This window comes from Lampetra fluviatilis, chromosome 29 (genome assembly GCF_964198595.1).
Source record: "Lampetra fluviatilis chromosome 29, kcLamFluv1.1, whole genome shotgun sequence".
Taxonomy (NCBI): Eukaryota; Metazoa; Chordata; class Hyperoartia; order Petromyzontiformes; family Petromyzontidae; genus Lampetra; species Lampetra fluviatilis.
The window spans coordinates 7192840-7217055 of record NC_136303.1 but is presented as its reverse complement, the minus strand read 5'-3'; the positions used below and the strand labels follow the sequence as shown (position 1 = coordinate 7217055).

Below are 24216 nucleotides of genomic sequence, written 5' to 3'. Positions count from 1 at the left end.
AACTAAACTTTTAAAACTTGTCTCTTTTTTTTTCAACGTGTCACCCCTTTGAAACCCAGCACCGGTGCAGCGGGTTGCGTTTTTTTGAGTGGCAGCCACTTGCACCACAACGCCCCCCCCATCCCTCCCCCCCATTGGTGGGTGGGTAGTGGGCGCGTTTCTGATTGGCCAAGCGCTCGCATTGCAACCGGTGCAGCCGGGCGCACGGTGGCATTTGATTGGCTGAGAGTCGTGCAACCGGAACCGGTGCACCCCTCCCCCCCACCACCCCCACTACCCTCCCCACCCCCCACGTCCCAGCGTGGATTTCGGTGCTCACTCAGAAGCCACCACCACCATCATCACCACCACCATCGTCGTCGTTGGTGATCCAAAGCTGCCCTTCTTCAAGCCACACGCCGCCAGTGTAGATATCAGCAGCAGCAGTAGCAACGCCACGTGAAATAGCTTAGCAATCCTAACTAATCGATAGAGTTAATGGTTAATGAGCCGAGCTGCGTCGGTGACACGGTGGTCGCGTGTTAATTTAGTAATGATCAGGGCGGCAGGAAGGGAGGAAGCGAGAGTCGGAGCCGCGGAGACAGAAGCCGACGAGTCTGCGTCTGGGACAATACCGAACATCGCCAGTGTCTGACCCGAGTGACTTACTGGGGGCTTCCTGACTTGAGTGAGTGCCTTTGCCTACCACCCCCTACCCCCCCGACTGAGTCACCAAGCGAGAGTTTTCGTGGCTTTTCGAACGACTCCGCTTGCTTGCTGAGCGATTCTACACTTTGTGAGTTAGTAGCTTATTGGATTTCTGAGTGGTTGCTTGCTTATTGAGACTCAACGTGCTTTGTTGGCTTACCGAATGACTGACAGGTTTGACTGAGTTACTGATTAATTTATTCACTGGCGGATTGATCGATTTTTTTGACTGACGAGTTGGCATTTTGTGACTGACAGTAACTGGCCGATGGATTGTTTGACTGGCTGACTAAATGGCATACAGACTGGCTTACTGACTAGCCGACTGACCGATTGGTTAAGCTGTCCGTCTATAAAGAGGACGAGAAGGATCTGCATGGCTATCGTCGCTGAGATTTGCGTTGTCGTGTTGAATTTAGATGTTTGGATTGAACTATGAACGGTGACTTTCGTGATCAGACGGACGACTTTTAACCCGAGTGACTGACTCACTAGCGGACTGACCGAATCGACTGCCAGCACTGACATACGAGACACATATTCGCCAAATGTCTGCGAAGTGAGGTTGATAAAGCGACTGCGAAAACGACTTAACAACAACAAAGGGAATTGTGTGGGTGGTTGGAGCAATAGTGGAGTCTCTGACCTCGGCAGTGACATGCTGGGGGTCACACGTGAATAGGCAGGTGCCAGAATAGTGAATTGTCAAGTATCAAGACCACAATCCCAGTGGCGTGGACAAGTGTACGACCTGGTGGGCATCTGGTGAAACAAATAAAGAGAGACCTTCAGAGCTCATCGGATTCTCCCAGTCTGAAATACACGAATCCGATTCATCACGTTGGGAACTCGTGTGTACAGGGGACTGTATTGAATTGACTTGGGGGGGGGGGGAAGTGTAAACGTTTGGCCCTAACGTGTTTGTTCGTCAACCATTCTTCATCTCTCGCCACCGGTGAACTCAACTTAAAGACTGCCAGCGGACAGCGTCACGGTCAAGCCCCTTCACAGAAGCAGCAGCAGAAGCAGCCAACTTCTGCCCGTCATGGAGCAGGAGCAGCAGGAGATGGAGGCCCTCCCTGGAGTTGAAGCCACCCCCGGCAGCCTGGACCTGAGCAGCGCCCAGGGGGTCACCCTCCTGCTGCTGTTCGCCGCCTCGGCCCTGACGGTGCTGGCATGGCTCGCTCAGTACTTGGAGCAAGGCGGAGGCAGGCGCCGTCACCTACCACCTCATCATCCTCCTCTCCTCCTTCGGCTCCTTCCCCGGGGACTGCTCGGGAGAGCCGCCACGGGGCCTTGGTCTTGCCTGGGCGGCTTGGCCGACCCGGCGAGTCTCGTGGCCGGACTGGCGGCCGTGCCCAGCTGGGGTGCGGAGTTGGGACGCGCATGGATGAGGGCCCTCAATGAACAGCACGGACACAGGCACGGGGTGAGTTCTGTTCGTGCAGTGAGTTCACTGGGGGGGTTGTCGAGATGCCTGGATGTGTCCCCGGACATTTGAAGTCACCGCACAACGAAAAGTCCCCGTGGTACTGCGGGTTAAGTCACTTTTGCTTGGGGTTTGGGCACTTTTAAGTCACTTGCGTGCAGACGTTTCGGTCATGTCACCTACATTGATGTTCGTGCACGTTTTAAGCGTGCCTAAGTGATGTATTACAAGCCAGGAATTCGATTAATTCATGTGTGTCCAGGCACATCAACTGCTGTGCAGATATTTTCAAGGCAACCTTGCGAGAGAGTCGACGAAACACTTCGGTCACATGTATCACTCATGTACAGGCACCTGCCATCACTGATGTTTAAACAACGAAGTGAACTTTGCTTGTGCCCAGACACATTAGTCCCATCTTTGACACACTGGCTCCACAGTCACTTGCAAGCTTCCAGGACACTTTATCGCCTCTAGTTTGGCCCATGGAGACGTGTCATGCCGTCACCACCATTCATGCACTTGGCCACGTTACGTGTGCCCATTGACGTTGGTATTCTGCTGATCATGAGACGATACAGAACGTAATTAAGTGGAATTTATGTTACACAAATTCGTTGGCACACCTTTAACAAATACGTACACCCCTAACTTTTGATTTAAAAACACAGGGGGTGACTAAGTGCGTCTTATAATCCGCAGACTAGGGTCGAAGTAGTGCTATAATGTAAAAGTTGTGGGTATCATTGTGTCTGGTGGTGGTACTGTACGGCACTGTACGGTGACACGTGTGCGCGGTGGTGACACGTGTTGGCTTGTTTATAGCGATGCTGATGCCTTTTATTAGTCGTTACTGTTATCGTTGGTGTCCGGTGTAGTATCGTGGACGTGAGAGTTCGATTTTAGTGTTTTAGTGTTCGCTTGAACGCAGCTGAAAGCTTTCTGAGACACAAAAATAATCCACGTGTGACCTGAGACACGTGCCACGTGAATGCATTTCACTGTTTTTAAACATTGTAAGCAACCATTCGGCTAGCTTGTGTAATTGAATGTTAGGTTGTAATCATGCTGACGTATTGCAAGGTAGTGTGTGTAAATTGCCATGTTGCTACGAGGGTAGTGATTGATGTACAGTACGATTTATGCTATGCGGAACTTGTGTTGATGTTAATCATCAACTTGAGGGGCTGAGTTGGTAGTGGTGGTATTCAAGTACCCTACAAACTACAAACACAACATTCGACATTGAGGAAAATATTTGCTGACGTTGAGGAAATTCACCTTCAGGGCAGACAGAGTTTGGGCTGTGTGCTTTGTTTACTGTTGCGTTAATAACTCGCCCGGCTGTTTTAGCCATCCTGTTTTGTTCATTTGAATATCCCCATTGTGTTAATGAACATGCTTGGGCCAAGAATGTGCTTATAGGCGTCGAACTCGAGAAGAGAAGGACGTTCGTCCTTTATTTATATGGTGGCATTTACCGCACAGTACTGCTGCATGTGCCTTGTGCCCCTGTCAGAGATGTTACTGGTAGGAACCTCCTGGTTACACCAGCCCACAGGGGATTATTGTGTCCGTCCGTCGTGAAGGGGGGGGCTGGGTGGGGAGGGAGGGCCTAGGTGGGGAGGGTGGGGTGGGGCTGGGTGGGGAGGGAGGGGCTGGGTGGGGGGAGGGAGGAGTGGGGCTGGGTGGGGAGGGGCTGGTCACCCCGTGGTGCCCTTATAAAACTCAACGTTTAACCTACTCACGCCGGCTTGTGCCCGCCCTCACAGTCGGGCATATTTGCGGAATACACCACGCCGCCATTGACCCTGGCCATTGACCGAGCAACCCAACGTTCCTACCAGCTCCCTCCGCAGGAATGTGTTAACTCCCTCTCGTGGTACGCAGTTGGTTGTGGATTCGACCCCGACACTGACTGACACCTGCTGTATATCTGGAGTTTGCGTGTGTCCACGTGGTCGCGTTGACTTTTTTCTCCACGTTCAGAAACGTGTAACGTGTGTTTAGAGTATTTGGTTGCTGTACACTTCCACATGATAAGCCATTTTGTGGAGCTTATCAACTGTGTGTAGGTCTCTCCCTGGCTCTCCTCCCCCCCTCTCTTACCTATATGGCCTCTTGTTACAGCAGCCCTTTTGCCCACTTCAGCAATTGTTTCTTGCTGTGGTTGTCCCACCTGACGACGGACGCTTGTGTTGCGCCCGAAACGTCGTGATTTAATTTTGTTTTCTACCTACGTGACTTTACCGAAAGAACCAAAGAGTATGGATCTCCTGCAGTCACGAAAACTTCAAATCTAGATTGTGTGTAGGTCGCGTCTGATAAGAGCTATACAGCTGAGTGGACCTTACCTGCTAAGATAATGCTAGTTTGTAGTTGTTTTTAAACACAACAGCACACTACACCATAAACATTACAGTGCACTCATTTGATGTTATTACAAGAATAACGTTTGCACTATGCTAGGGCAGTACAATATTGTGTTTGATTGACAACTGTCAAAATGTATTGTACTATCTTATTTAATTGCCTTTGTAGTCAGTCACTACGTGATAAACTTTAGAAGTTCTTAACTAACATTTACTTGCCATTAATGTATCACGTTGTCATTGTCACTCTTCTATCGCCGCTATCCTGGTTGTTACTTTCCCCACAAACTCTACCCGTAATGAACGCATCTTGTCCACCAGACTGACTGTTTTCTCTCACCAAAAAACCCAAAGCAAAGATCTCCCCCCCCCCCCCCGTATAGCCTTGCCAGACTGTTGGGGGCAAGTGCTTCTCAAATAAGTCAAAGGGAATTCCGATTTCAATGATCATAGAGGCGGTGCTCACCTCCTGTTTACAGGCAATAATCCAGATCCAGTGGTGGGCATTTCCACATTCATATGGTGGAGGCAAGTCCCTCCATTTGGACAACCACTGCAAAGTTATCCTATTAAGACAGAGATCCCACGTGTAGCCTTAAGAGTGTTGGGGCAAGTGCTGTTAGCGAGCACCTATGAAGGCCGGCATGGCACACGAGGGGGTCGGTGGCCAACACCACGCCCGGCCACCTTTGTCTCCCCGATCGCGATGTTCACACACCGCACCAGCTACTCATTCGAGGAAGGGTGAGGGGCTGGGTGGGGAGGGTGGGGCTGGGTGGGGAGGGAGGGGCTGGGTGGGGAGGGTGGGGCTGGGTGGGGGGTGGGAGGGAGGGGTGGGGCTGGGTGGGTAGGTGCTGGTCACCCCGTGGTGCCCTTATAAAACTCAACGTTTAACCTACTCACGCCGGCTTGTGCCCGCCCTCACAGTCGGGCATATTTGCGGAATACACCACGCCGCCGTTGACCCTGGCCATTGACCGAGCAACCCAACGTTCCTACCAGCTCCCTCCGCAGGAATGTGTTAACTCCCTCGCCTGGTACGCAGTTGGTTGTGGATTCGATCCCGACCCTGACTGACGCCTGCTGTATATCTGGAGTTTACGTGTGTCCACGTGGTCGCATTGATTTTTCTCCACGTTCAGAAACGTGTAACGTGTGTTTAGAGTATTTGGTTGCTGTACACTTCCACATGATAAGCCACTTTGTGGAGCTTATCAACTGTGTGTAGGTCTCTCCCTGGCTCTCCTCCCCCTCTCTTACCTATATAGCCTCTTGTTACATCAGCCCTTTTGCCCACTTCAGCAATTGTTTCTTGCTGTGGTTGTCCCACCTGATGACGGACGCTTGTGTTGTGCCCGAAACGTCGTGTTTTATTTTTTTTTCTACCTACGTGACTTTACCGAAAGAACCAAAGAGTATGGGTTCCTGCAGTCACGAAAACTTCAAATCTAGATTGTGTGTAGGTCGCTTCTGATAAGAGCTATACAGCTGAGTGGACCTTACCTGCTAAGATAATGATAGTTTGTAGTTGTTTTTAAATACAACAGCACACTACACCATAAACATTACAGTGCATTAATTTGATGTTATTACAAGAATAACGTTTGCACTATGCTAGGGCAGTACAGTATTGTGTTTTATTGACAACTGTCAAAATGCATTGTACTATCTTATTGAATTGCCTTTGTAGCCAGTCACTACGTGATAAAACTTAGAAGTTCTTCACTAATATTCACTTGCCATTAATGTATCACGTTGTCATTGTCACTCTTCTATCGCCGCTATCCTGGTTGTTACTTTCACCACAAACTCTACCCGTAATGAAGGAATCTTGTCAACCAGACTGATTGTTTTTTCTCACCAAAAAACCCAAAGCAAAGATCTCCCCCCCCCCCCCGTATAGCCTTGACAGACTGTTGTGGGCAAGTGCTTCTCAAATAAGTCAAAGGGATTTCCGATTCCAATGATCATAGAGGCGGTGCTCACCTCCTGTTTACAGGCAATAATCCAGATCCAGTGATGGGCATTTCCACATTCATATGGTGGGGGCAAGTCCCTCCATTTGGACAACCACTGCAAAGTTATCCTATTAAGACAGAGATCCCACGTGTAGCCTTAAGAGTGTTGGGGCAAGTGCTGTTAGCGAGCACCTATGAAGGCCTGCACGGCACACGAGGGGGTCGGTGGCCAGCACCACGCCCGGCCGCCTTTGTCTCCCCGATCGCGATGTTCACACACCGCACCAGCTACTCATTCGAGGCAGGGTCGACCTCTACACTGCAGCTCACAAACACATTTTCTGGTTCTCCCCTCCCACATCTGCTTCATCCCATCGTCTCTTATCTGTTGCACATTCAGTCGTGCTGTTTGTTGCTTGACGGGCTTGGCCTTTCTTTGAGCCTTTGCTTTGACAACAGTGGTGACGTAACCGACCGGTTATTTCTTTTAACATTGAGCGTTACGACGTGTAATTACTGCCTTTTTGTCGCTGTACATTTAACTACTGTTCACCCACAGTGACCAGCATGGTGAAGTATGGTCAAACAACTCCCATTACCTACACGGCGGTGATTGACAAAGGGCTCCCTATACGTTTGTTATTATTTGACTCTCATTGTCCAGGCAGAAAAAGCAATCTGCTGTTTCCCTGCATTATCAATTCACTCAGCGACTCATGTGTTCAGTTGTGACAGTATTTGTGCATATTCTTTGTTCTTTTGGTAAAGTCACGTAGAAGGGAAATAATAAAATAATATAAATATTTTTTTTATTATTTCCCTTCTACGTGACTTTACCGAAAGAACCAAGAATATGAATCCCTGCAGTCACGAAAGCTTTAAATCAAAATTTAGTATTTGTGCAGTGAATGTTAATATTCCACGATGACTGTATTTACATTTAAACTAATGTTTGTCCTGTTGTCATTGTAGCATTATGCTCACAACAAACGCTGTTGGGGCACACGTGTGCGTTAGCGAAGGCACTGTTTTGGCACACTGTTTCTGACTCGACAGGTGAATCTATCAGCGGTCATTTATAGAAATATTTTGACATTTCAATTTCAATTGAATGAAAAGCAGCATTCATTATTGCATATTTGCCATACCTGTACATTCATTAAATATGAAAAGGCTAACACCCTGTCACTTCAACTTTGGAATTTCTACCACTGGCTAAGACATGAAAACACTGCTGTCCTATTACTCGGTTGAGCAAGGTCACAATTTGCATCAACTTTTAAATAAATCTTTTGTTCTAGTATAGTGTTACTTTATTCCGATAACCTATTATAGTAATTATTGTGCCAGGGTTGAGTCGGTGTTCGGAACTATATAGCATTTAAATGTATTATTTGGCCATGTGCGTCACTGAGCATTGCTGCAATTAAGTGTTGCCCTGTGGGGAGTTTTAGCCCACAGTTATATGCAACGCGGGGGCTTTTGTATCTGACAAGTGTCCTGTAAGGGACGGCCGGTAATGTGGCAGTCGAAACCAAAAGGTCAGCCCTGTACGTACTGCTCCGTGTCACTGCAAGCATGTGGCTATTCATAAAGGCACACTCTCCATCATGGGTAGTTGTGCAGTTATGGGTAATTTACCTATGAAGATGGTAATTTTCCTATTTTAGCCACGGTTCCGGTACATAATGGTCTACTGACGCAAACAATGTGCTGCATATGCGTTTGAGTTTCTTTGATGTGTTACACGGATAGTGTCGTTTATTCAGTTTCTCGGCTATTTTACAAGGCAGATCCGTGGTGCTGCGTGAGACACAGCAACAACAGCAAAACAAAAGACTAAAACATAAGTATTGCAGAGAACGAAATATGTAAATAAAAAAAAATCGGAGCAAATATAATACTGTAGGGCAGCAAGAGGTGCCAGGAAATGTTAGGTACGGCTGCAAATAATCTCTATATTTGAGTCTTAAGAGTGGCATAAAAACAATCTAAAAAGGACAGTGCAAACATGTGGGAGCAAGAGGCTGCAAAATCAAACATATTTCTTAGGTACATGTGCAAGTGAGCTTTGTGTTTTGGCCTCATCGGTAAATAAAGGAGGAGTGAAGGAATGAAACCATGATATTTGGTTGAGCTTCCAGAATTTCGGAGAACTCCTCTTACCCATGGTGATATGGGAGGCCCAATATCATGGATCATATTATTTCACGGGGTTATCTGAAACTTTACTCAATTTATCCGTGGGAATTTTTTTTGGATAGCCTGCGGGTAATTAGATAAAGCTGTCAATTGGCTCCTCTTTTGCACGAAAAAATGTGTGCATAATAGGAAGCTGATCTGCAATGAACTGTAGCGAAAAACGTTGTTAATTGGAAATATAATATTGCGCTGATAATTAATAGGAGTTTTCTCGGACCAAGTTGTTCCTGGGTAATCGGGAATCGGATAAGAGGAGATGTGAGAAGTCTCTCAAAGCAATACTTACTACCCTGTCCTCAGATATTGAGCAAAAGGAGTTGGTTCTGTGATGCAGGCAATGATGTACTGTACTTGACATTTAACTGAACCTTATACATTCATGGGCAAGAAATAGTCTCTTCCTTTCAGGAAGGACGTCCTGTGTTACCCGATGTTTGTCGGAGTAGAACTGGTAAAGGTTCCACTTTGCCAAACTGCTACAGGGCAGAAGTTGCATATTCGGATATGCAGCCAGCGATGAATAATTGACACGTGCTCTTATGAATTTGCATCGGTTCTCGTATAACTGTAGGAGTAACCGGAGAAAAATGTTTACATCGGTACCGCATATCCCGTTGAGGTCAATAACACGGTCTGTGTCGTGTTGTAAGGATGTCCTGTTTTGCATTCTTGTACGCTTTTTTATACCACTTTGGATGTTTGTGCTGTCGGAAATTTCCTGTCCCATTCGGTTGAACGTGAACAAAAAGACAAATACCCCACGTAAGGCAATGTTGATGAGATACTTTTTGCATTTTGTAGGGGGGGAGGTGCAGTTTGCATACATAACTGAACAACTTTGTTTTGGATGCTACAGAGTTTGCATGCCGAACAGGATTGAACACAATAACAGAAAATAATGTAGTTTGTGTGCGCTGTAAAAATACAAAGCATCTGTTATGCTGTTTTCCTGTTTTTAAATCTAGCCTCGACAAAGTTGCTTCGAAAATTTTAGACAGTATTTATCTGCCCGGCCGGTTAATTCTGGGAGTGCATTATATGAGCAGACATTTAAACTTCCTTGGAAATACTCTCGTTCGATACTACCTCAGTTTCCTGTCAGAACAAGTACGTTAGGGCCTGCCACCATCAATTCTACGTTTTCCTCATGTTTTCCTTGGTAACAATCCTCTACGGAATATGGGAATGTCAGTGGAAAGTGGAAATGGAAGAACTTTTTTTCGGTGTACATCAGTCGGGCGACGATTGTTGGCATGTACCACGCATGTGGTTTGTTTGTTGGTGTAACAAACGTAATAAGCACAGGGTTTGCAGAGTGGCATGCTCTCCGTGGATTAAAGAAACACGATGTGATGTGTGCTCTGCACAGCGGTTATTTTTTGCAAAGAGAAATGTTGCTTTATTCGATGCTAACATGATGTCACTTTTGGCAGGAAAAGCACAGAATTTACATAATATAAATGACATTTCTGAAACAACTTTTTTTTGTGTTCAATCAAAATGTATAATCTTGGCCTTATATTGGTAATTCTTTTTAGATTAATCAGAAAATCGTATCCCCAGTTCGATCTTTGTGAAGCAGAGGGTCAGGTGCTTCTGTGCCTGTCAGACATGCTGGACGATTTGGAGCTAAACTGACACGGAAAACGATTTCTCGCTCGTATGATGTCACAACAAGCGTTTTGTTGATGAAACAAAGCGGTCGTTCGAAAAACAGTGACATAACATGGCTGTGGAGAAAAAAAACACTTTGGTTAAAGTTTGTATTCAAAAGCAATCGGGAATCGGAATCAGTATATTTATCCTGGAGAAATCCGATCAGCGACGACGCTGTTTTTCACAAAAGGTCCAGTAGGGGCGGCTCAGAACTGCAGCGAGTATCTATACAAATTAAATCATCCATACAAATAATATTTCGTGTCATGCGATACTTGTGTTGTGAGAGTAGTGACGCTGTAGTGAGCGCACGGCTCTACGAACCCTGGCAACCTGCATTTTATTCCCAGTTGCGGATAACATCAGTGGCGAGTGATATTTGAACTGCTCTCCTGTATTGCACCAACCAGCACTGACCAGTATGGTGAATTCTGGTCAAACAATCCCTGTGTCAGGCAGGATTGAGGTAACCTTCATCCAAACTGGCCGTGGGTTGAACGCTTTTCCGATATTAGGAAGCCACTGGACCGATGCACTTTTGAATCTAGATTGAAAGCTCATTTCTTTAGAACTGCTTTTTGTATTAGGTTATTTTCTTTCCCCCGCACCTCCGATTAGCACGGCTGTCTACGTACGGTGCGAAAGAAGTTCAACATACATTAATATTTATTTACGAATACATCTGGATACATGTTGAGCTATTGCGCACAGTGGACAGCAATTGATAGTTTGGGCATGTTGTTTTCTATAGCCAGAGTAAATACTGATACATGTAATTGTGATGAAGTTGAAGGATATGAGAGTGTATGTTTCAGTAGATGAACAATCTCTCTCGCCTTGCTGTGATTTTTCTTGGCTACTTATCGCAATCAGCTGTGTGCTGTGAAGTGTTCAGTAATGCATTATTAAATACCATCTGTGTGTACGCTGTCTCCTGCAGCTCATCTTAAAGCATCGCAATGGAAGGGCGGGGGGGGGCTCCAATAATGTACTGGTTTGCGCATTGGAATTGCAATCCAGAAGCCAAATTCGATCACCCGGTGCGGCAGTTGCAACAGTAGTGCAAGTTTCTTCAGTAATAAGAATAATAATTAAATTTTATCTCGTGTCATACATGCTCATAGCATCCCATAACGCCGCACATTAATTACACTGGTCAACATAAAAAACATTTTTTTCTGGCCTGGATTTTTGCAGCTGTTTTAGACTAATTTCAGGGTGCTGATTCCAAATCTGATCTCAGATTTGCTCTATCACATCTCATTTTATGCTATCGGCATACCCCATTTTCATTGATTTTACCCGAAATTAACTCTTGTCACTTATGATTGCAAGTTGTTGCGAGTCAGTGACTGCTTTAGTGTTAAAATATGGTGCTGTATTTTTAGGATTGTGTGTTTATAATATCATTTTATGTAGATATCCACATTTATTTAATATTTTTCTTCTGCAGTTTTTATTGAAAATTCAATATTTGATATCTCAAAAACCTGATGTTATAGACAAAAACTGATGCCAGATTTGGAATCAGCACCCCAAAATTACCTTAAAACCGTTGGAATACCTTATGCCAGAAAACGTGTGTGACCAGTGTTATTTATAAGGACCAAATCCCATATACAGCCACTACCAAGTAAATAAGAACTCTGCCACCTCCGTCCCTGTCTACCCAGCAGTAGACATGAGTCCACCACAGTCGATCGGACAGGTCACGTGTGGTGGGGTCAAAGTGTGAGTACTCACACCTCTTCTAAGACGTCTGGCCAGCATGGAAGAGTAGGCCAAAAATAACATCGAAATTAGCTCTTCTGCCAGCAGTGGCATGAGCAAGGATTTGCTGGACTGCACCTTTTAAATTTTCACACGCTTTTTCAATTGGAGGGAGGGGAGGGTCTGCTTGACCAGAACTGCATCGCTGGTTATAAAACATGGTTATTGCTGAATGTATACTTTTAGCCAATGACGTGTGTTAAAACATAAAAGGCGTAATACTGGTTCTTAGGAATTATAGCAGTACCTATTTCACAAGCTCTTTCTTTTGTTTAGGGAATATACTTTGAAGCAAAATAGCTCTGGAAATGACCGACACAGACTTGCGATTGCTGGTTAATGTTGCTCTACGCTGATTCCGAGCCGCAAGCCTTTAAGGCTTTTATATTTCTTTTTGCAGAAATTCGAAATATCTCGAGTATTTCAAGAAGTGCAGGCGTTGGGTATCTATTAAAAACATTCCACCGTTGGTTGGTCATTTTCCATGAAAGCTCTGTTTATTATGGTGACACTGCAGTGACAAAGGTCACATACCTCCACAGATAAGCGCACGGTGCAATGCGCTTTTTTTGATCGGGAGCATAAAACAACGTGGCAAGCACCGCCACCGCCGTGCGGCAGAATAAATCACTTATTATTTCCAGGTCAGCGTGTCGGCGCAATTGTGCGCAGTGGCAGCGCCAAACCCGTTGAAGGTGACCTTAAAAAACTGGAACGGTCTCGCCTCGATAGGGGCCGCTCCGCATTTTTCGTCAAATAAAAAAACCCTCACCCCACCGCACATGTTCCTGAGCCGTTGCGCAAGATATATGCGGGGGCCTCAGGCAGGATGTGTTGTTTTGTTTGGAAAAGAATGTTAAGGACGGCATTGGGAGTGGCGATGGTGTCGTAGCCCGCGGGGTCTGTTATAAACTCAACATATCTGGTTGACGCACCGGGGCGGGAATGGGCGGCTGCATTACATCTCTGAGATGTAATCCAAAATGTTGGCGAGCTTGGCTGACTTGAGTCAGTTCACGCAGGGCAAATACAGCCTTGGTCCCTTTGACTGCTCCCGCACAATCCTACTCGGGCAGACGGTTCCGTGCTTAAACAAGTGCTGATGGGAAGCCTGTCGGCCGATGGACCGAACATATTCTACGTTATTTCGTGGAGACACGGAATCGAGTTCAGCTTCATCACAGTGTTATCCAAAATGCTCCAGACCAATGCATGAGTTTGGATACAATATTGTTTTTTTGGTATTGAACAGGGCCCCATTGTTTATATGGAGTAATTTTTTGGCAATGACGTCTGGTAACAACATCATCGTGTGTTTAACAAGCCCAAATCTACAGATGAGGATCCAGAAGGTCACACACTGGTCAGAGTTTTCCTGCTTAATGTTGGTCTGGAAAGCGTATCGGGTCGATGGACTAAAACATGTTTTTATTAACATACGGAGACACTGCACACAGCTCTGTTTACAAATGTTTAATTGTAACGTTTCAGAATCTGACTGCTCCTGTGTCATCTATAATGTATGAGAGGCATTGGCTGTCTTGGAGGTCCTGTACGGTCTCTCTGACTTGCTCCTGTTTTTTCCTGTTGCCACGTGAACCGGCATGAAAACGCAGTGTTTTGCCCATTGCTTCCAGTAAAATACAGGATCGAATTTAAAGTTCTTCTATTGGCTTTCAAGGCCCTCAAAAAAGGGTTAGCTCTTATTATATCTCCATGATCTGCTGAAACTGTATGCCCCTGTCCAGCCACATCGATCCACCAAATCTGGGCACCCGAGTGTACCTAGGAAAAAATGTGCGTTCAATGGGTGATAAAGCTTTCAGTAGTCAGGTTCATCGCTTGCGGGAACGCCTTGCCCCAGACCGTTAGCGACGCTCCGTCAGTCGAGGTTTTTAGGGCTCGTCTGAAAACACATTTATTTTCTCTTGCGTATCCGAGTGTGTCGGGTTGCTTGCTTTTTAGTTTTAACGTTAAGGGTTTTTATTGGGATTCTGTTGTAAAGTGCTGTGAGGCCCTGTGTGAAAGGCGTTATAGAAAACTGAGTTTTACTTTTTTACTTATTGCAGTTTTGCATTCCTGTTTCAGGATTCTTTCAGAGACCTAAATAAACAATTGTAGCATTGCATGCATATGTTGCTTGGCATTACCGTTGGAACAAGACGTCATGTTGGTGACCTTGACAGGTTGGCTCACAGTAAAATAATAAACAGACAAGGAGTCTGTCTCTCTCATAACATATGGGCCGTCCAGTAGCATTTGTTTAAGCAGTACAGATCATTAAATAATTCAACAACAAAGCTGAACAAATTCTTTGGTGATGCTGCCGTTGGCTGTGGTGCACAACCACAAATTAGCAATAAATAAACAAACACATTTGTCAATAACACTGGGACCTTAAAACATATTTAATAGGTAACGTTTTGGGTAATGGCCCTTCTTCAGAACACAGGAAAGCGAGACACGTCACTGTCTTTATTTGTGTTTGTTTTCCCAGGAAAGCCTCACTGAGGCTCAAGACTCTTTCTTGGGGGTCCTGCCAATTTGTCGCGACTGGGGTGCCAATGTTGCTGTTTTAATCCCAATTAAGTGATTTGCAGGTACTTTTGCAGCAGAATTGTGAAGTTTCCCCACAATACCCAGTTATATTTTTAGCCAATAACGGGGCCTTTGGTGACGTGTGTTAAAAACTAATTTCACAACTCGTGTTCATGGTAATATTTCCACATGCGCTTATAATAATGCAACTGCTATTAATCACAACAATACAGTAATACAATAATTGCAGTGTGATAGCCACTTCAGTGAAATCTGTTTGCGATATCAGGGATGGGAGCATGATATTTAAAACACAAGCTGTATAACATATACCGGAGATGCGATTGATGTTCTTTAACCACTTGGAGTGGGAGTGCATCGACAGGCGTTATCTATTCTGCAAATGGCCTTCTGGAGTTATGTGGGGCCAAATGTTGTGACAGAGAATATATAACTGCTTTTTATCAAAGAAAAGCTTTTGTTTTGTCAGGAATGGTAGAAGCTTTCTCCCTCTTTTTACCTACTGATGACGATCGCTTGTGTTGTGATCGAAACGTCGTAGTAGTTTTTTGTTTGTTATTTTCTTTGAACCTATCTACGTGACTTTACCAAAAGACCCAAATAATAGAAGGATGTTGCTTTGTATCGTTTGATTATTTTAAAACTTTGCATGGCCGCGGGGAATGTTTCTGGTCGTGTGTGCAGGGCTGCGATGTTGTCTCGGTGTAATGTTAAGCGTGAGTCTGTTTGCTGTCGAGGGTTTAACATGCAAATGCAGATCAGTTAACATTGCACTGGCCTATCAGCGGAGTCTAGCGTCACGCATCCTCCCGCTGGAAAAAAACTCTCTCGCCTGTTGTGACTTCAACGGAACGGCACTGCATCATTTTGACTCCCCAAATTGAGCCAGTGATCAATACAATATTTCACACTCGTGACAGCTGCGTCCCATAGCGGTGAGCAAAATGGGCGCATGGATGTAGTGTTGGTGCCTTGGCCTAGAGACGACGCATTCGCCGCGTGTTGCAAAGGTTCGCGGTTCAAATCCAGCTGCTGCTCTGGTTATTACTGCGGGTGTATTGCAAAAATGCGCCATCTGTGTCACCGTGGACGTTAAAGATCCTGTGACATTAATTGCAAGAGTAGGCCATTTTGTGCTCGTGTCTTGGTCCAAATGAGCCATATTTGAAAAATTATTCCGTTGGATTATGTATGGCAGTCATTGCACCCCTACTGCCAAAAACTGGGTTAGACTCTCCTGAAAAAAGTGTCTTGAGACTCAGTGAGGCTTTCCTGGGTAAACAAGTTAAATAATAACGAGTAATAATAATAAACATATATGCCAGCTTTGTGCGCGTGCAGGACTGTATATCCACGTGTGTTCATGTAAATGAATGGGCACAATGTAATTGGTATTTTTTTAAAAAGAATTCACATTCTTAACATGTCCGGCGTAGGCTGTTGGTGGACTGCCTTAATGCCTGACTTCACCATAATACGCCCTCAGGGTAATATTCGTGCTTCATGTAGTTTGTTTCAGCCACGCAAAACCGGTTTACCAGCGAACAGAAATACGATTGACATTGGCCCACGAACAGTCATCTCGAGGACTCGTTCACTTGTTAATTTTTGGAAATTTGGCCGCGTGCGTACGCATTTTTAAATCCTTTATATTAAGTTCACTTGCTTGCTTGCGCGCTTACGACCGTGCAAATCTTTCGGTCGTTTTTTAACCCACTTCTCGTGATCCAATCGAGCTGACATTTTGCACACAGACTCGTTGTGCGTGACAATTTATTTTCGTGAAAATTTTTTTCCAAAATTTTCCACTTATTAGGAAGAGAAAAATTTCATATTTAATTTAAAATACCAATGTGATAAAAGTGAAACTCTTACTCAAGAAAAACAGAAATGAATAATAAAATGAAACCGATGCCACGCATATAAAGGATTTATAGTGAAAAACTTTGTTTTTACGGGTAAATTTTTTAATAAGTGAAGGCGACTGTGCAGGGAGCTTCGGCGGCTCTCCGTTTGATATTTAATGTGGCTCCCATGGGACGGCATGAATGGAGCCCTCCGCATCCGTACGCTTGCCGACGCTGGGGTTTTGCCAGAGTGATTTTTGCGCCGATTAAAAAGAACGTGACAAAAGTCACTGTCATACGAGGCCAATTAGAGGGCATATCGGTTATCAGGATAACAGGATGTCCCACTGCATTTGCATTCAACAAGGAGATAAAAAAAAAGCAATAAAAAAACTTGCATCCACGCGCTTTGATGTTTATTGGAAATAAGACGATTGTGATTTTAATGCTACTTGAGCAAAGTGCCACAAGACATCGGAAAGTGAAAACACGATGAAATGTGCAGTGGACACCTACGGGCTTATCTGCCCATGGATCGTGATGATCATGATGCTGATGGTAATTTTAATATTAGTTGAAGTCTTCAAAGGAACCTTTCCGGTTGAAATTCAATGTATCTTTATTGAATAAAACAAACCACACACGCCCGCACTTGCTTTGGTAGCTCTTTGCAGTGGCCTGTGTTTTTTTTTAACGGAGTTGGCAGTTTTTTGTGCTGCCACATGAATTCACAGCTGCGGAAAAATTCCTTTCGAATTTTTTTTCTCTCTCTCAGATTCTTCTTCACAGTGTGATGAAGCCTGCACCTCACAGAGCTAAACCAAAGCACGATATTTTGCAGGCTTGATTGCGCAGCTCACTGTGACGAGACCACTCGTATTGCAAAAAACCTTGCAGTGTAATTGCCAATCCCCGGAGGTGGGTGGGGGTAGCATAATGGTGCATCGATTCATCGATTCATTTAGCTTTTAAGGCTCGCTTTACATGGCATTTAATTGCATTTATGAGAATTAATATTTTTTTCGGGTTCACGCAATTTCGTGCAAAGACTGGAGTTTCTAAATTGGCAGTTATACAAAAGGGAGGCTATTTTGCTTTGGGCATGCAGCCATGGTCTAGGCCCCAGGGTCTGTAACCTGTGGCTCTGGGGCCAGCTCCTACTGTAGAGCAATGGTTCCCAATCCCATCAACAGGTCACTGCCAACCCTCAAAAACATTTACGCGGACAGCCATACAACAGCAACAACAAAAATCCCCCACAAAATCTGTTGACTGGAGTTCAGAATGAATGTTCTACAGAACGATGCCGTGGAGGGGAGATGATTTACGGAATTCTGGAGCGGAGGGAAGTGGCAGAAGACCCGTTGAATAGACGGTGCGAGAGCGATGCTTGGGATTGTGAGAGATGGAGGTGGATCATCTTTGTACGGTACCTCAACCGCTCGGACTGGCGAGCAATCCGGATGTTGTCTGCAAATTGTAATATTGTATTTAAACTGATGGGTTTAATACAACTGTACAATTGAAATGCAACGCTTTCTGTGTAATGATGAGAAAAGCAATCGCGGAAGGAAAATGCGTGCAAACAATTAGATTTAATAACGCACAAACGTGTGCCGTCAAAAAACACCAGGATGTACACCTCCCATCATGCCTTTTGCTTGCACCGTTATGTGGCAATAGACATGGCAAGAGAGCATTGTATTTGCAATGTGGTGCCAACATGACATACGTGCAAGGTACGATAGGAGTTGTAGCTTCTTGCTGATTGCGAGTAGCAGCACACGTTTATGTGTTATTAAATGTAAAGCTGTAGAAACAAGATTTAGCAAATTAAAACGATACAAACGAGATAGTAAAAAACAAGACAATAGCCGTCTATGATACGGCCACTCAACATACGGAATTTCGCTACAACAACGTATACATCAGAGAAACGAATTCGATTATATGTTTCGGTAAATTCGTATTTAGGGAATTTTGGATTTTTAAATGTAAAATATTTTGGGGGGAAAAAATCGAACAATGCAAGGGTCAGTCTTTTGTCGGAGCGTGTGTTTCATGAGCCTGCTCCAGGTGGTTTGTGTGACACGATGCTGGCACTGTACCGGATACCCACTGTACCAGGTTCCTACTTTACCAGGTTCCCACTGTAGAGGGTTGGTTCCCACTTAACAGGTTCCTACTCTGTTGGGTTCCCACAGTACTGGGTCCCACTGTACCAGGTTCCCACTATACCTAGTTCCCACAATACTGGGTCCCCACAGTACTGGGTTCCCACTGTACCAGGTTCCTACTGCACTGAGTTCCCACGCTCTCCGTGCTGTCGCAGAGCCTCAGCTCGTTTGTATTCGCTCCGTTGTGTTGACCACGCCTGCCCGCTGTGCTGTGCAGAATTTCGCAATTTTTCAAAGTTCTTACGTAACAGTAAGTCGAGATGTCTGGAAGGAGGCCATTAGGTGCAAGTGAAAGAAGTGCAAATATAGACCGTAAAGTAATTATCATGGATGTAAGCATTGTGAAATATTTTGTTTATTTTGAGACTTGAGTTTTTATTAATTATTTGATCGTAAAATTATAGATTTTCCATTTTCCATGCAATATGTGCTTAAAAAAGAGACTTGCTGCATCCTTAGGTGTGATGTTTTTACACCTTGGGGGCGGACATTTTTCCGTATGAACGCATCTCCAGTTGTGCAGAATTGGGAGAATAGGGTTCGATGTACGGAATTTCACTTTCCGGACAACTTTTCAGGAACGTATCTGTTCCGTATAACGAGGAATTGCCTGTGAGTCTATTTGTAACCGCGTACAGACGGACAATTCTTTCTTTGATCGCCAACTCGAGAGGCTCGGTGCAGAGGCTAGCACCGTTTCTTGTGTGGCAGTCTGAATAAAGTGCGCCTTCACCTGTCTCCTGAAGGCAGATGGAGTCTGAAGTCATTCATTATTGAATTGGAACCCGACCCAAAAATTGCATAAATTCATCGTATCGCCGCCGGTGGCGGGAGGGAGAAACATCGAGCCCGTGATAGACATAAGGCGTGTGATCGTTTGTACTTTTTATTGTAGTTACCATTTTTCTGGGGTTGTTTTCTCAAACAAATAATTCGTATTTGTTGTGTGAGCAAGAAAATGTATTTTGGGAGCTCCTTGTGTAGCGAGTCACATGATTGGGTCGTGCGTGATCCGATATATTTAACTTGCAAAGCGTGTCGGCGTTTCAGCTGCGTGAGCATCTTTGCCGAAAGAGCTCAGATTGTAAATAAAGCGATGTTTACTCAAAGTGTTGGAAGGGCGAATGCCAGGTACTAACCACGTTCCTGCAATTCTGACTATCGTCGTGACCTCAGTGGTTGGAGGTTTTAGCGTTTCCACAAGTTTTGGACGTTGACGTTGGCTTGTGGCCGCAACATTTTAACATTACTGCCCTTTCCTCGGTGGTCGTCGATACAAAGTCACGCGGTGTTTAGTTGCGCGCGAGCGACGCGTGCCCGAATTTTCGAGATAGGTAATGACGTTCGTTTTTGGCAGCGTTTGTCATTGTTGTTCGAAGGAATAGATAGCTTGGAGCTAAGCAGGCATTGACGAGGGGTTCGTCACACTGGGTACGCATGGATCAGTAATTGTGAAGTCACCGGAGTTCGATTCCAGGTCACGTCTAACATCTGGGGCAAATTCTGGGCCCTCTCTCCACCAACGTGCATTGACTAGCATGGTGAAGTATGGTCAAATAGCTCCTATGGCCTACACAGTGTGGAGAGGCCTTCAGTGGATGGCTGTAGAGGATTTATATCAGTATGATGAATGTATAAGTTTAAGTAATAATAAATAGTAATAATGGCATATATGTACATAAGCAAATCCACTTTGTTAATGAGCTCGTTGCCTGGTTTGGCACATGAGGGAGATGACAGATGGCGTCATATACTGTTTCTCCACACCCCCCGCCCCGGATTTATTATATTGCTTTGCTAGGTGCTTGTTAATTTCAGGCCAAATTGACCTCAGGGAGGCCCTGGTCAGACACGCAGAGCAATTAAGATTGTTTAATTATTTTGAATCGGAGACCGGGGTATTTGAACCCAGGTCAGTGGCATATGAGTTAATTTTTTCCACACTAGAGATGCAGAGTTCGGCTTTAAACCCTGCGCCTCGATTCCGTCTGCTATGAAGGGTGAGCAGTGTGGACCTCTATGGCTGCCCGTTTGAAATGTAAAATTGTCACAAAATGTTTGGGTGTGACAGCCAAATTCGCTGAACCCGTTAGAGTGTGTTTTTGTTTGCATTTTGACTGCAAGTATTGTGGTTAATGCAGAACATGATTCCTCGTTAAAAGGTTTCAGTTTTGTTGCAAGAAAAAAAGGGGGAAAACCCTATTATTATATTTTGGTACTGGCAGAGGAGGTCTAATGATGTCGATGTTTACCCCGAGCCCTCATTACTATGATAGTGCATTGTCTTTGAGCTGTACGCCTTTTGGTGTCATCTGGTCGAGCACCAATTGAGACGAGGCTCAAAAGAAAGCTGTATCTGATGTGGACCAATCAGTTTCAAGGACAATGCATTTCTGATCAGAGTGGGTTTCTTGTTTGCATTTTGACTGCAAGTATTGTGGTTAATGCAGACATGAATCCTTGTAAAAAGGTTTCAGTTTTGTTGCCAGAAAAAAGGGGAAAAACCCTATCATTATTATTATTAGCGGGTGGTGAGTTAACTCTTGTGCCTTTGACCTCTTCTTCCACCGCGCAACCAAGAGGCGCCATGCTGAGCCACCCTGGCGTGCGGCTCAGGAAGTGCCAGGTTGTGTTTTTCCACTGAAGAAGCCGAGCCGTGCCACTGACGCCACACGGGACGGACAAGTCGATACGCACGCAGATGATGCGGTGGCGCTGTAGCCCTCGCCGTGTGCTGAATAACCTCGTACACAATGAACTCGAGCGGCCAGATTCCAGCCAAATTCGGATGTCTTGTGAGGCCAGCCTATCCTGGTTTCCTTTCAGCAGTGGAAATCCACCGTCTATTTGTGAGAGCCCGTAAGAGCCCTGCGCTGGCTCGGCTCGGATGTGCCACAATACAATACGGTGGGAAAACACAACTCGCATGATGCCTTGCAAGTGCGTGGTATGGTCACATTGTATGTGCTGTGCTGTCAGCCGTATCCACTGTACTGCACGCACATCACCGGATCCCATTCCTGGTGCTTGGCTTCGCACGGGGCGGCTGCACAATGGACGCACGAGTGAGCACAATGAGAGTCTCAGATGGGTGGTTGTGCACGTGTGCACACGCTAAACCTTTTATGTAGCGGCAAGGACGAGGCACGTCGAGCTGCAGATCACCGACTGCCCCGCATGACGTTGGATCGTAAGTGCATGACGGCATGCAGAGGTTTGCAGTTACGGGCGAGCGTGTGCTCCTACACTGACGTATGCTCCAGCTGCAATAACCGGTTGCACTGCCTGCGTGTCTGCCGGCCTGCAGACTTTTGAACGCTACGAAATGTCCACCGCCTTTCACTGCACAAACAGTAGTGACTCACGGGAGGCACTGTTTGTACGTGCGGACTCTCTGGTTCAGTCTCCCGTTCAAATTACCAGAGACCCCTGGTAAATACAGAGCTTCTTTGATGGTTGGGGCGGCACAATGAAGGTGTGCAGGGTATGCAGCGTCAGGGGGGGGAGGGCATCTATCCCCATTTCGAAATATGCAGCAGTGAGGTGGCTTGGTGACCTTGGGGTCAGAGCACTGAGCTGGTATCGCTGAGAACCGCGGTTTGAATTTGAGCATCCACACATGATTAAATTGAGTTATTCAAATAGTAAGTTGGTGTTCTTAGTCTGGCCACTATTGACCGTACAGAAAACCCATCATGATTCGTGTTTTGCTTAATTTGGCTTTTGCCATTTAAACATTTCAGTTTGATTGACACTGCAACGAACGCTCTTCCGAAAGAGTACAAAACACATGCCTTGGTGAACCTGTTGTGCATGCACTAAGGATGTGATCCCAATATTCAGATTAATACAAAAATGGGGCCCGAATTAGGAGATTTTGAATGATTGAGAATGTTTTTTGCTTCCGATTGATCTCAAAATGTGACTTAAAGTCACTTTCGTGGTATCACCTTTGACAATACATGACGTTTGTATCGCTTATTTTATTAAAGTTTCATGCTGACAAGAAATGTGGATTATTGATGGAACTTTACTTTCAAATCAATGCTATTATTAAAATTAAAAGTTATTAAACTATTACATTGAGTGCATAAAAACAATGGAAGCTTGTATGAATTCAAGATTTAAAAAATACCTCAAATCTGAACTTTGGCCTTAACATCTCGAAATCTGATATCTAACAAAGTTGAATCGAACATTATCACTAGTACGTACCGTGTGTGTGTGCGTGCACGTTGCGGTATGCTGTGTATCCGGTTCAAATTGCGCAATCCACTGTTGCATGATTACTCGCGAGGTCGAAATCGCCGCTGTGCAGGGACTCTTGCAATGTAACGTGCACATCTTGAGGGCAACAAAAACCTCGAGTCGGTAAACATTAGACGCAACATCCTGATGTGAGCGTGGAAACTTTCGAGGGTGTCGGGAAAGCTGCCTGCCAAGTTTTTTGGAGTTGCTCATGAGTAAGCTTAAATATGACTTCAGCAGGACACATCGGTCCTCGAAAGGGATGATGGCCGATGGTCAAAGAACAATAACGGAGTGGCAGCCAATAAATTGACGGTGTCCGAGGGGACGCCCACTGAGGAGGTGGAGCGGTGAAATCGGTTAATGTGCCAGGTTTATTTTTTTACATTGCAGGATCGTGAGAGATAGAGAGCGGGTTGGGGCAGGCCTTCATCCAGCAGTGGATTTACCTGATGATGAGTGGTCAGAGAGCAGTGATGGGGAGCACGTTTTTTTGCCGCCAGGGCTCTTCAAATACATCTGGCGTCACTACAGATCAGCACGTTACACCTCGGTCGATTCTGTCACTGCAAGACGCCCTTTGGCAATTGACAGTTGTGACCGAGCATTGCTAAAATTAGAAACCAGAGTGTTTGCAGGTTGAAAATATTCTCATGTCGTACTCAGTCGGTGCAGCTGGGATATCTGCAGCGATGGTTAAATATCACTTGCAGGCTTTTTTTGCAAGTAGTGGTAGGCCTCGTTTGGCCGGGCGCTGTGCGAAATGAAGTCTGGGACGTGGGCCATGGCAGATTCTGCTGTTTCAATGCCGCCTTTCTTGCCATTGTTACTTTGGAAACGTTGGTTATGAAATTCGGCAATGAGATTGCTAATTTAAGATTGCGTGCCACGGTGCTGAGATGTTACCTACCTCGCCTGGTTTACAGGAAGCTATGGGTTCGATCCCGACCCTAACACCTGTATATTTGGAGTTTGCATGTTCTCCCCGTGGTCGGATGGATTTTTCTCAGGGTCCTCTGGTTTTTTTCCCTCCACATATAGAAACATGTGTGTGAGTATTTGGCTGCTATACATTTCCAAGTGATTAGCCACTTCGTTGAGCACTCATTTGTGGCCAGGTCGTTTCTGAAAATGAGCTATATAGTGCAGTGGGCCTTACTTGGTATCATGAAAAATGGTCGTGTTTCTTATATATTTGTAAACTGCGATTGTGTGCGTCCATTTGACCGAGTGAAACAACAAAAACACAGGTGCTTTGAACGGCTTCGGATCTTAAATGAGCTGTGAGCTCTTCTCAGTGGTTCATAATAC

General features: G+C 45.3%; 1 protein-coding gene across 2 annotated transcripts in view; it reads left to right on the top strand.

The window, feature by feature from the left end:
* The first annotated feature begins 325 nt into the window (after positions 1–325).
* C2CD2L (C2CD2 like) overlaps positions 326–24216 on the top strand; it is a 98254-nt gene continuing 74363 nt past the window's right edge. Inside the window, exons 1-2 of one of the 2 annotated variants that reach the window (XM_078870080.1) lie at positions 326–667; positions 1660–2116. In XM_078870080.1, the coding sequence (XP_078726206.1) occupies positions 1733–2116 (384 nt within the window). In that variant the 5' untranslated portion in view covers positions 326–667; positions 1660–1732. Of the gene's footprint in view, positions 2117–24216 lie in introns of both variants that reach the window. The other variant, XM_078870079.1, reaches the window with a different exon arrangement.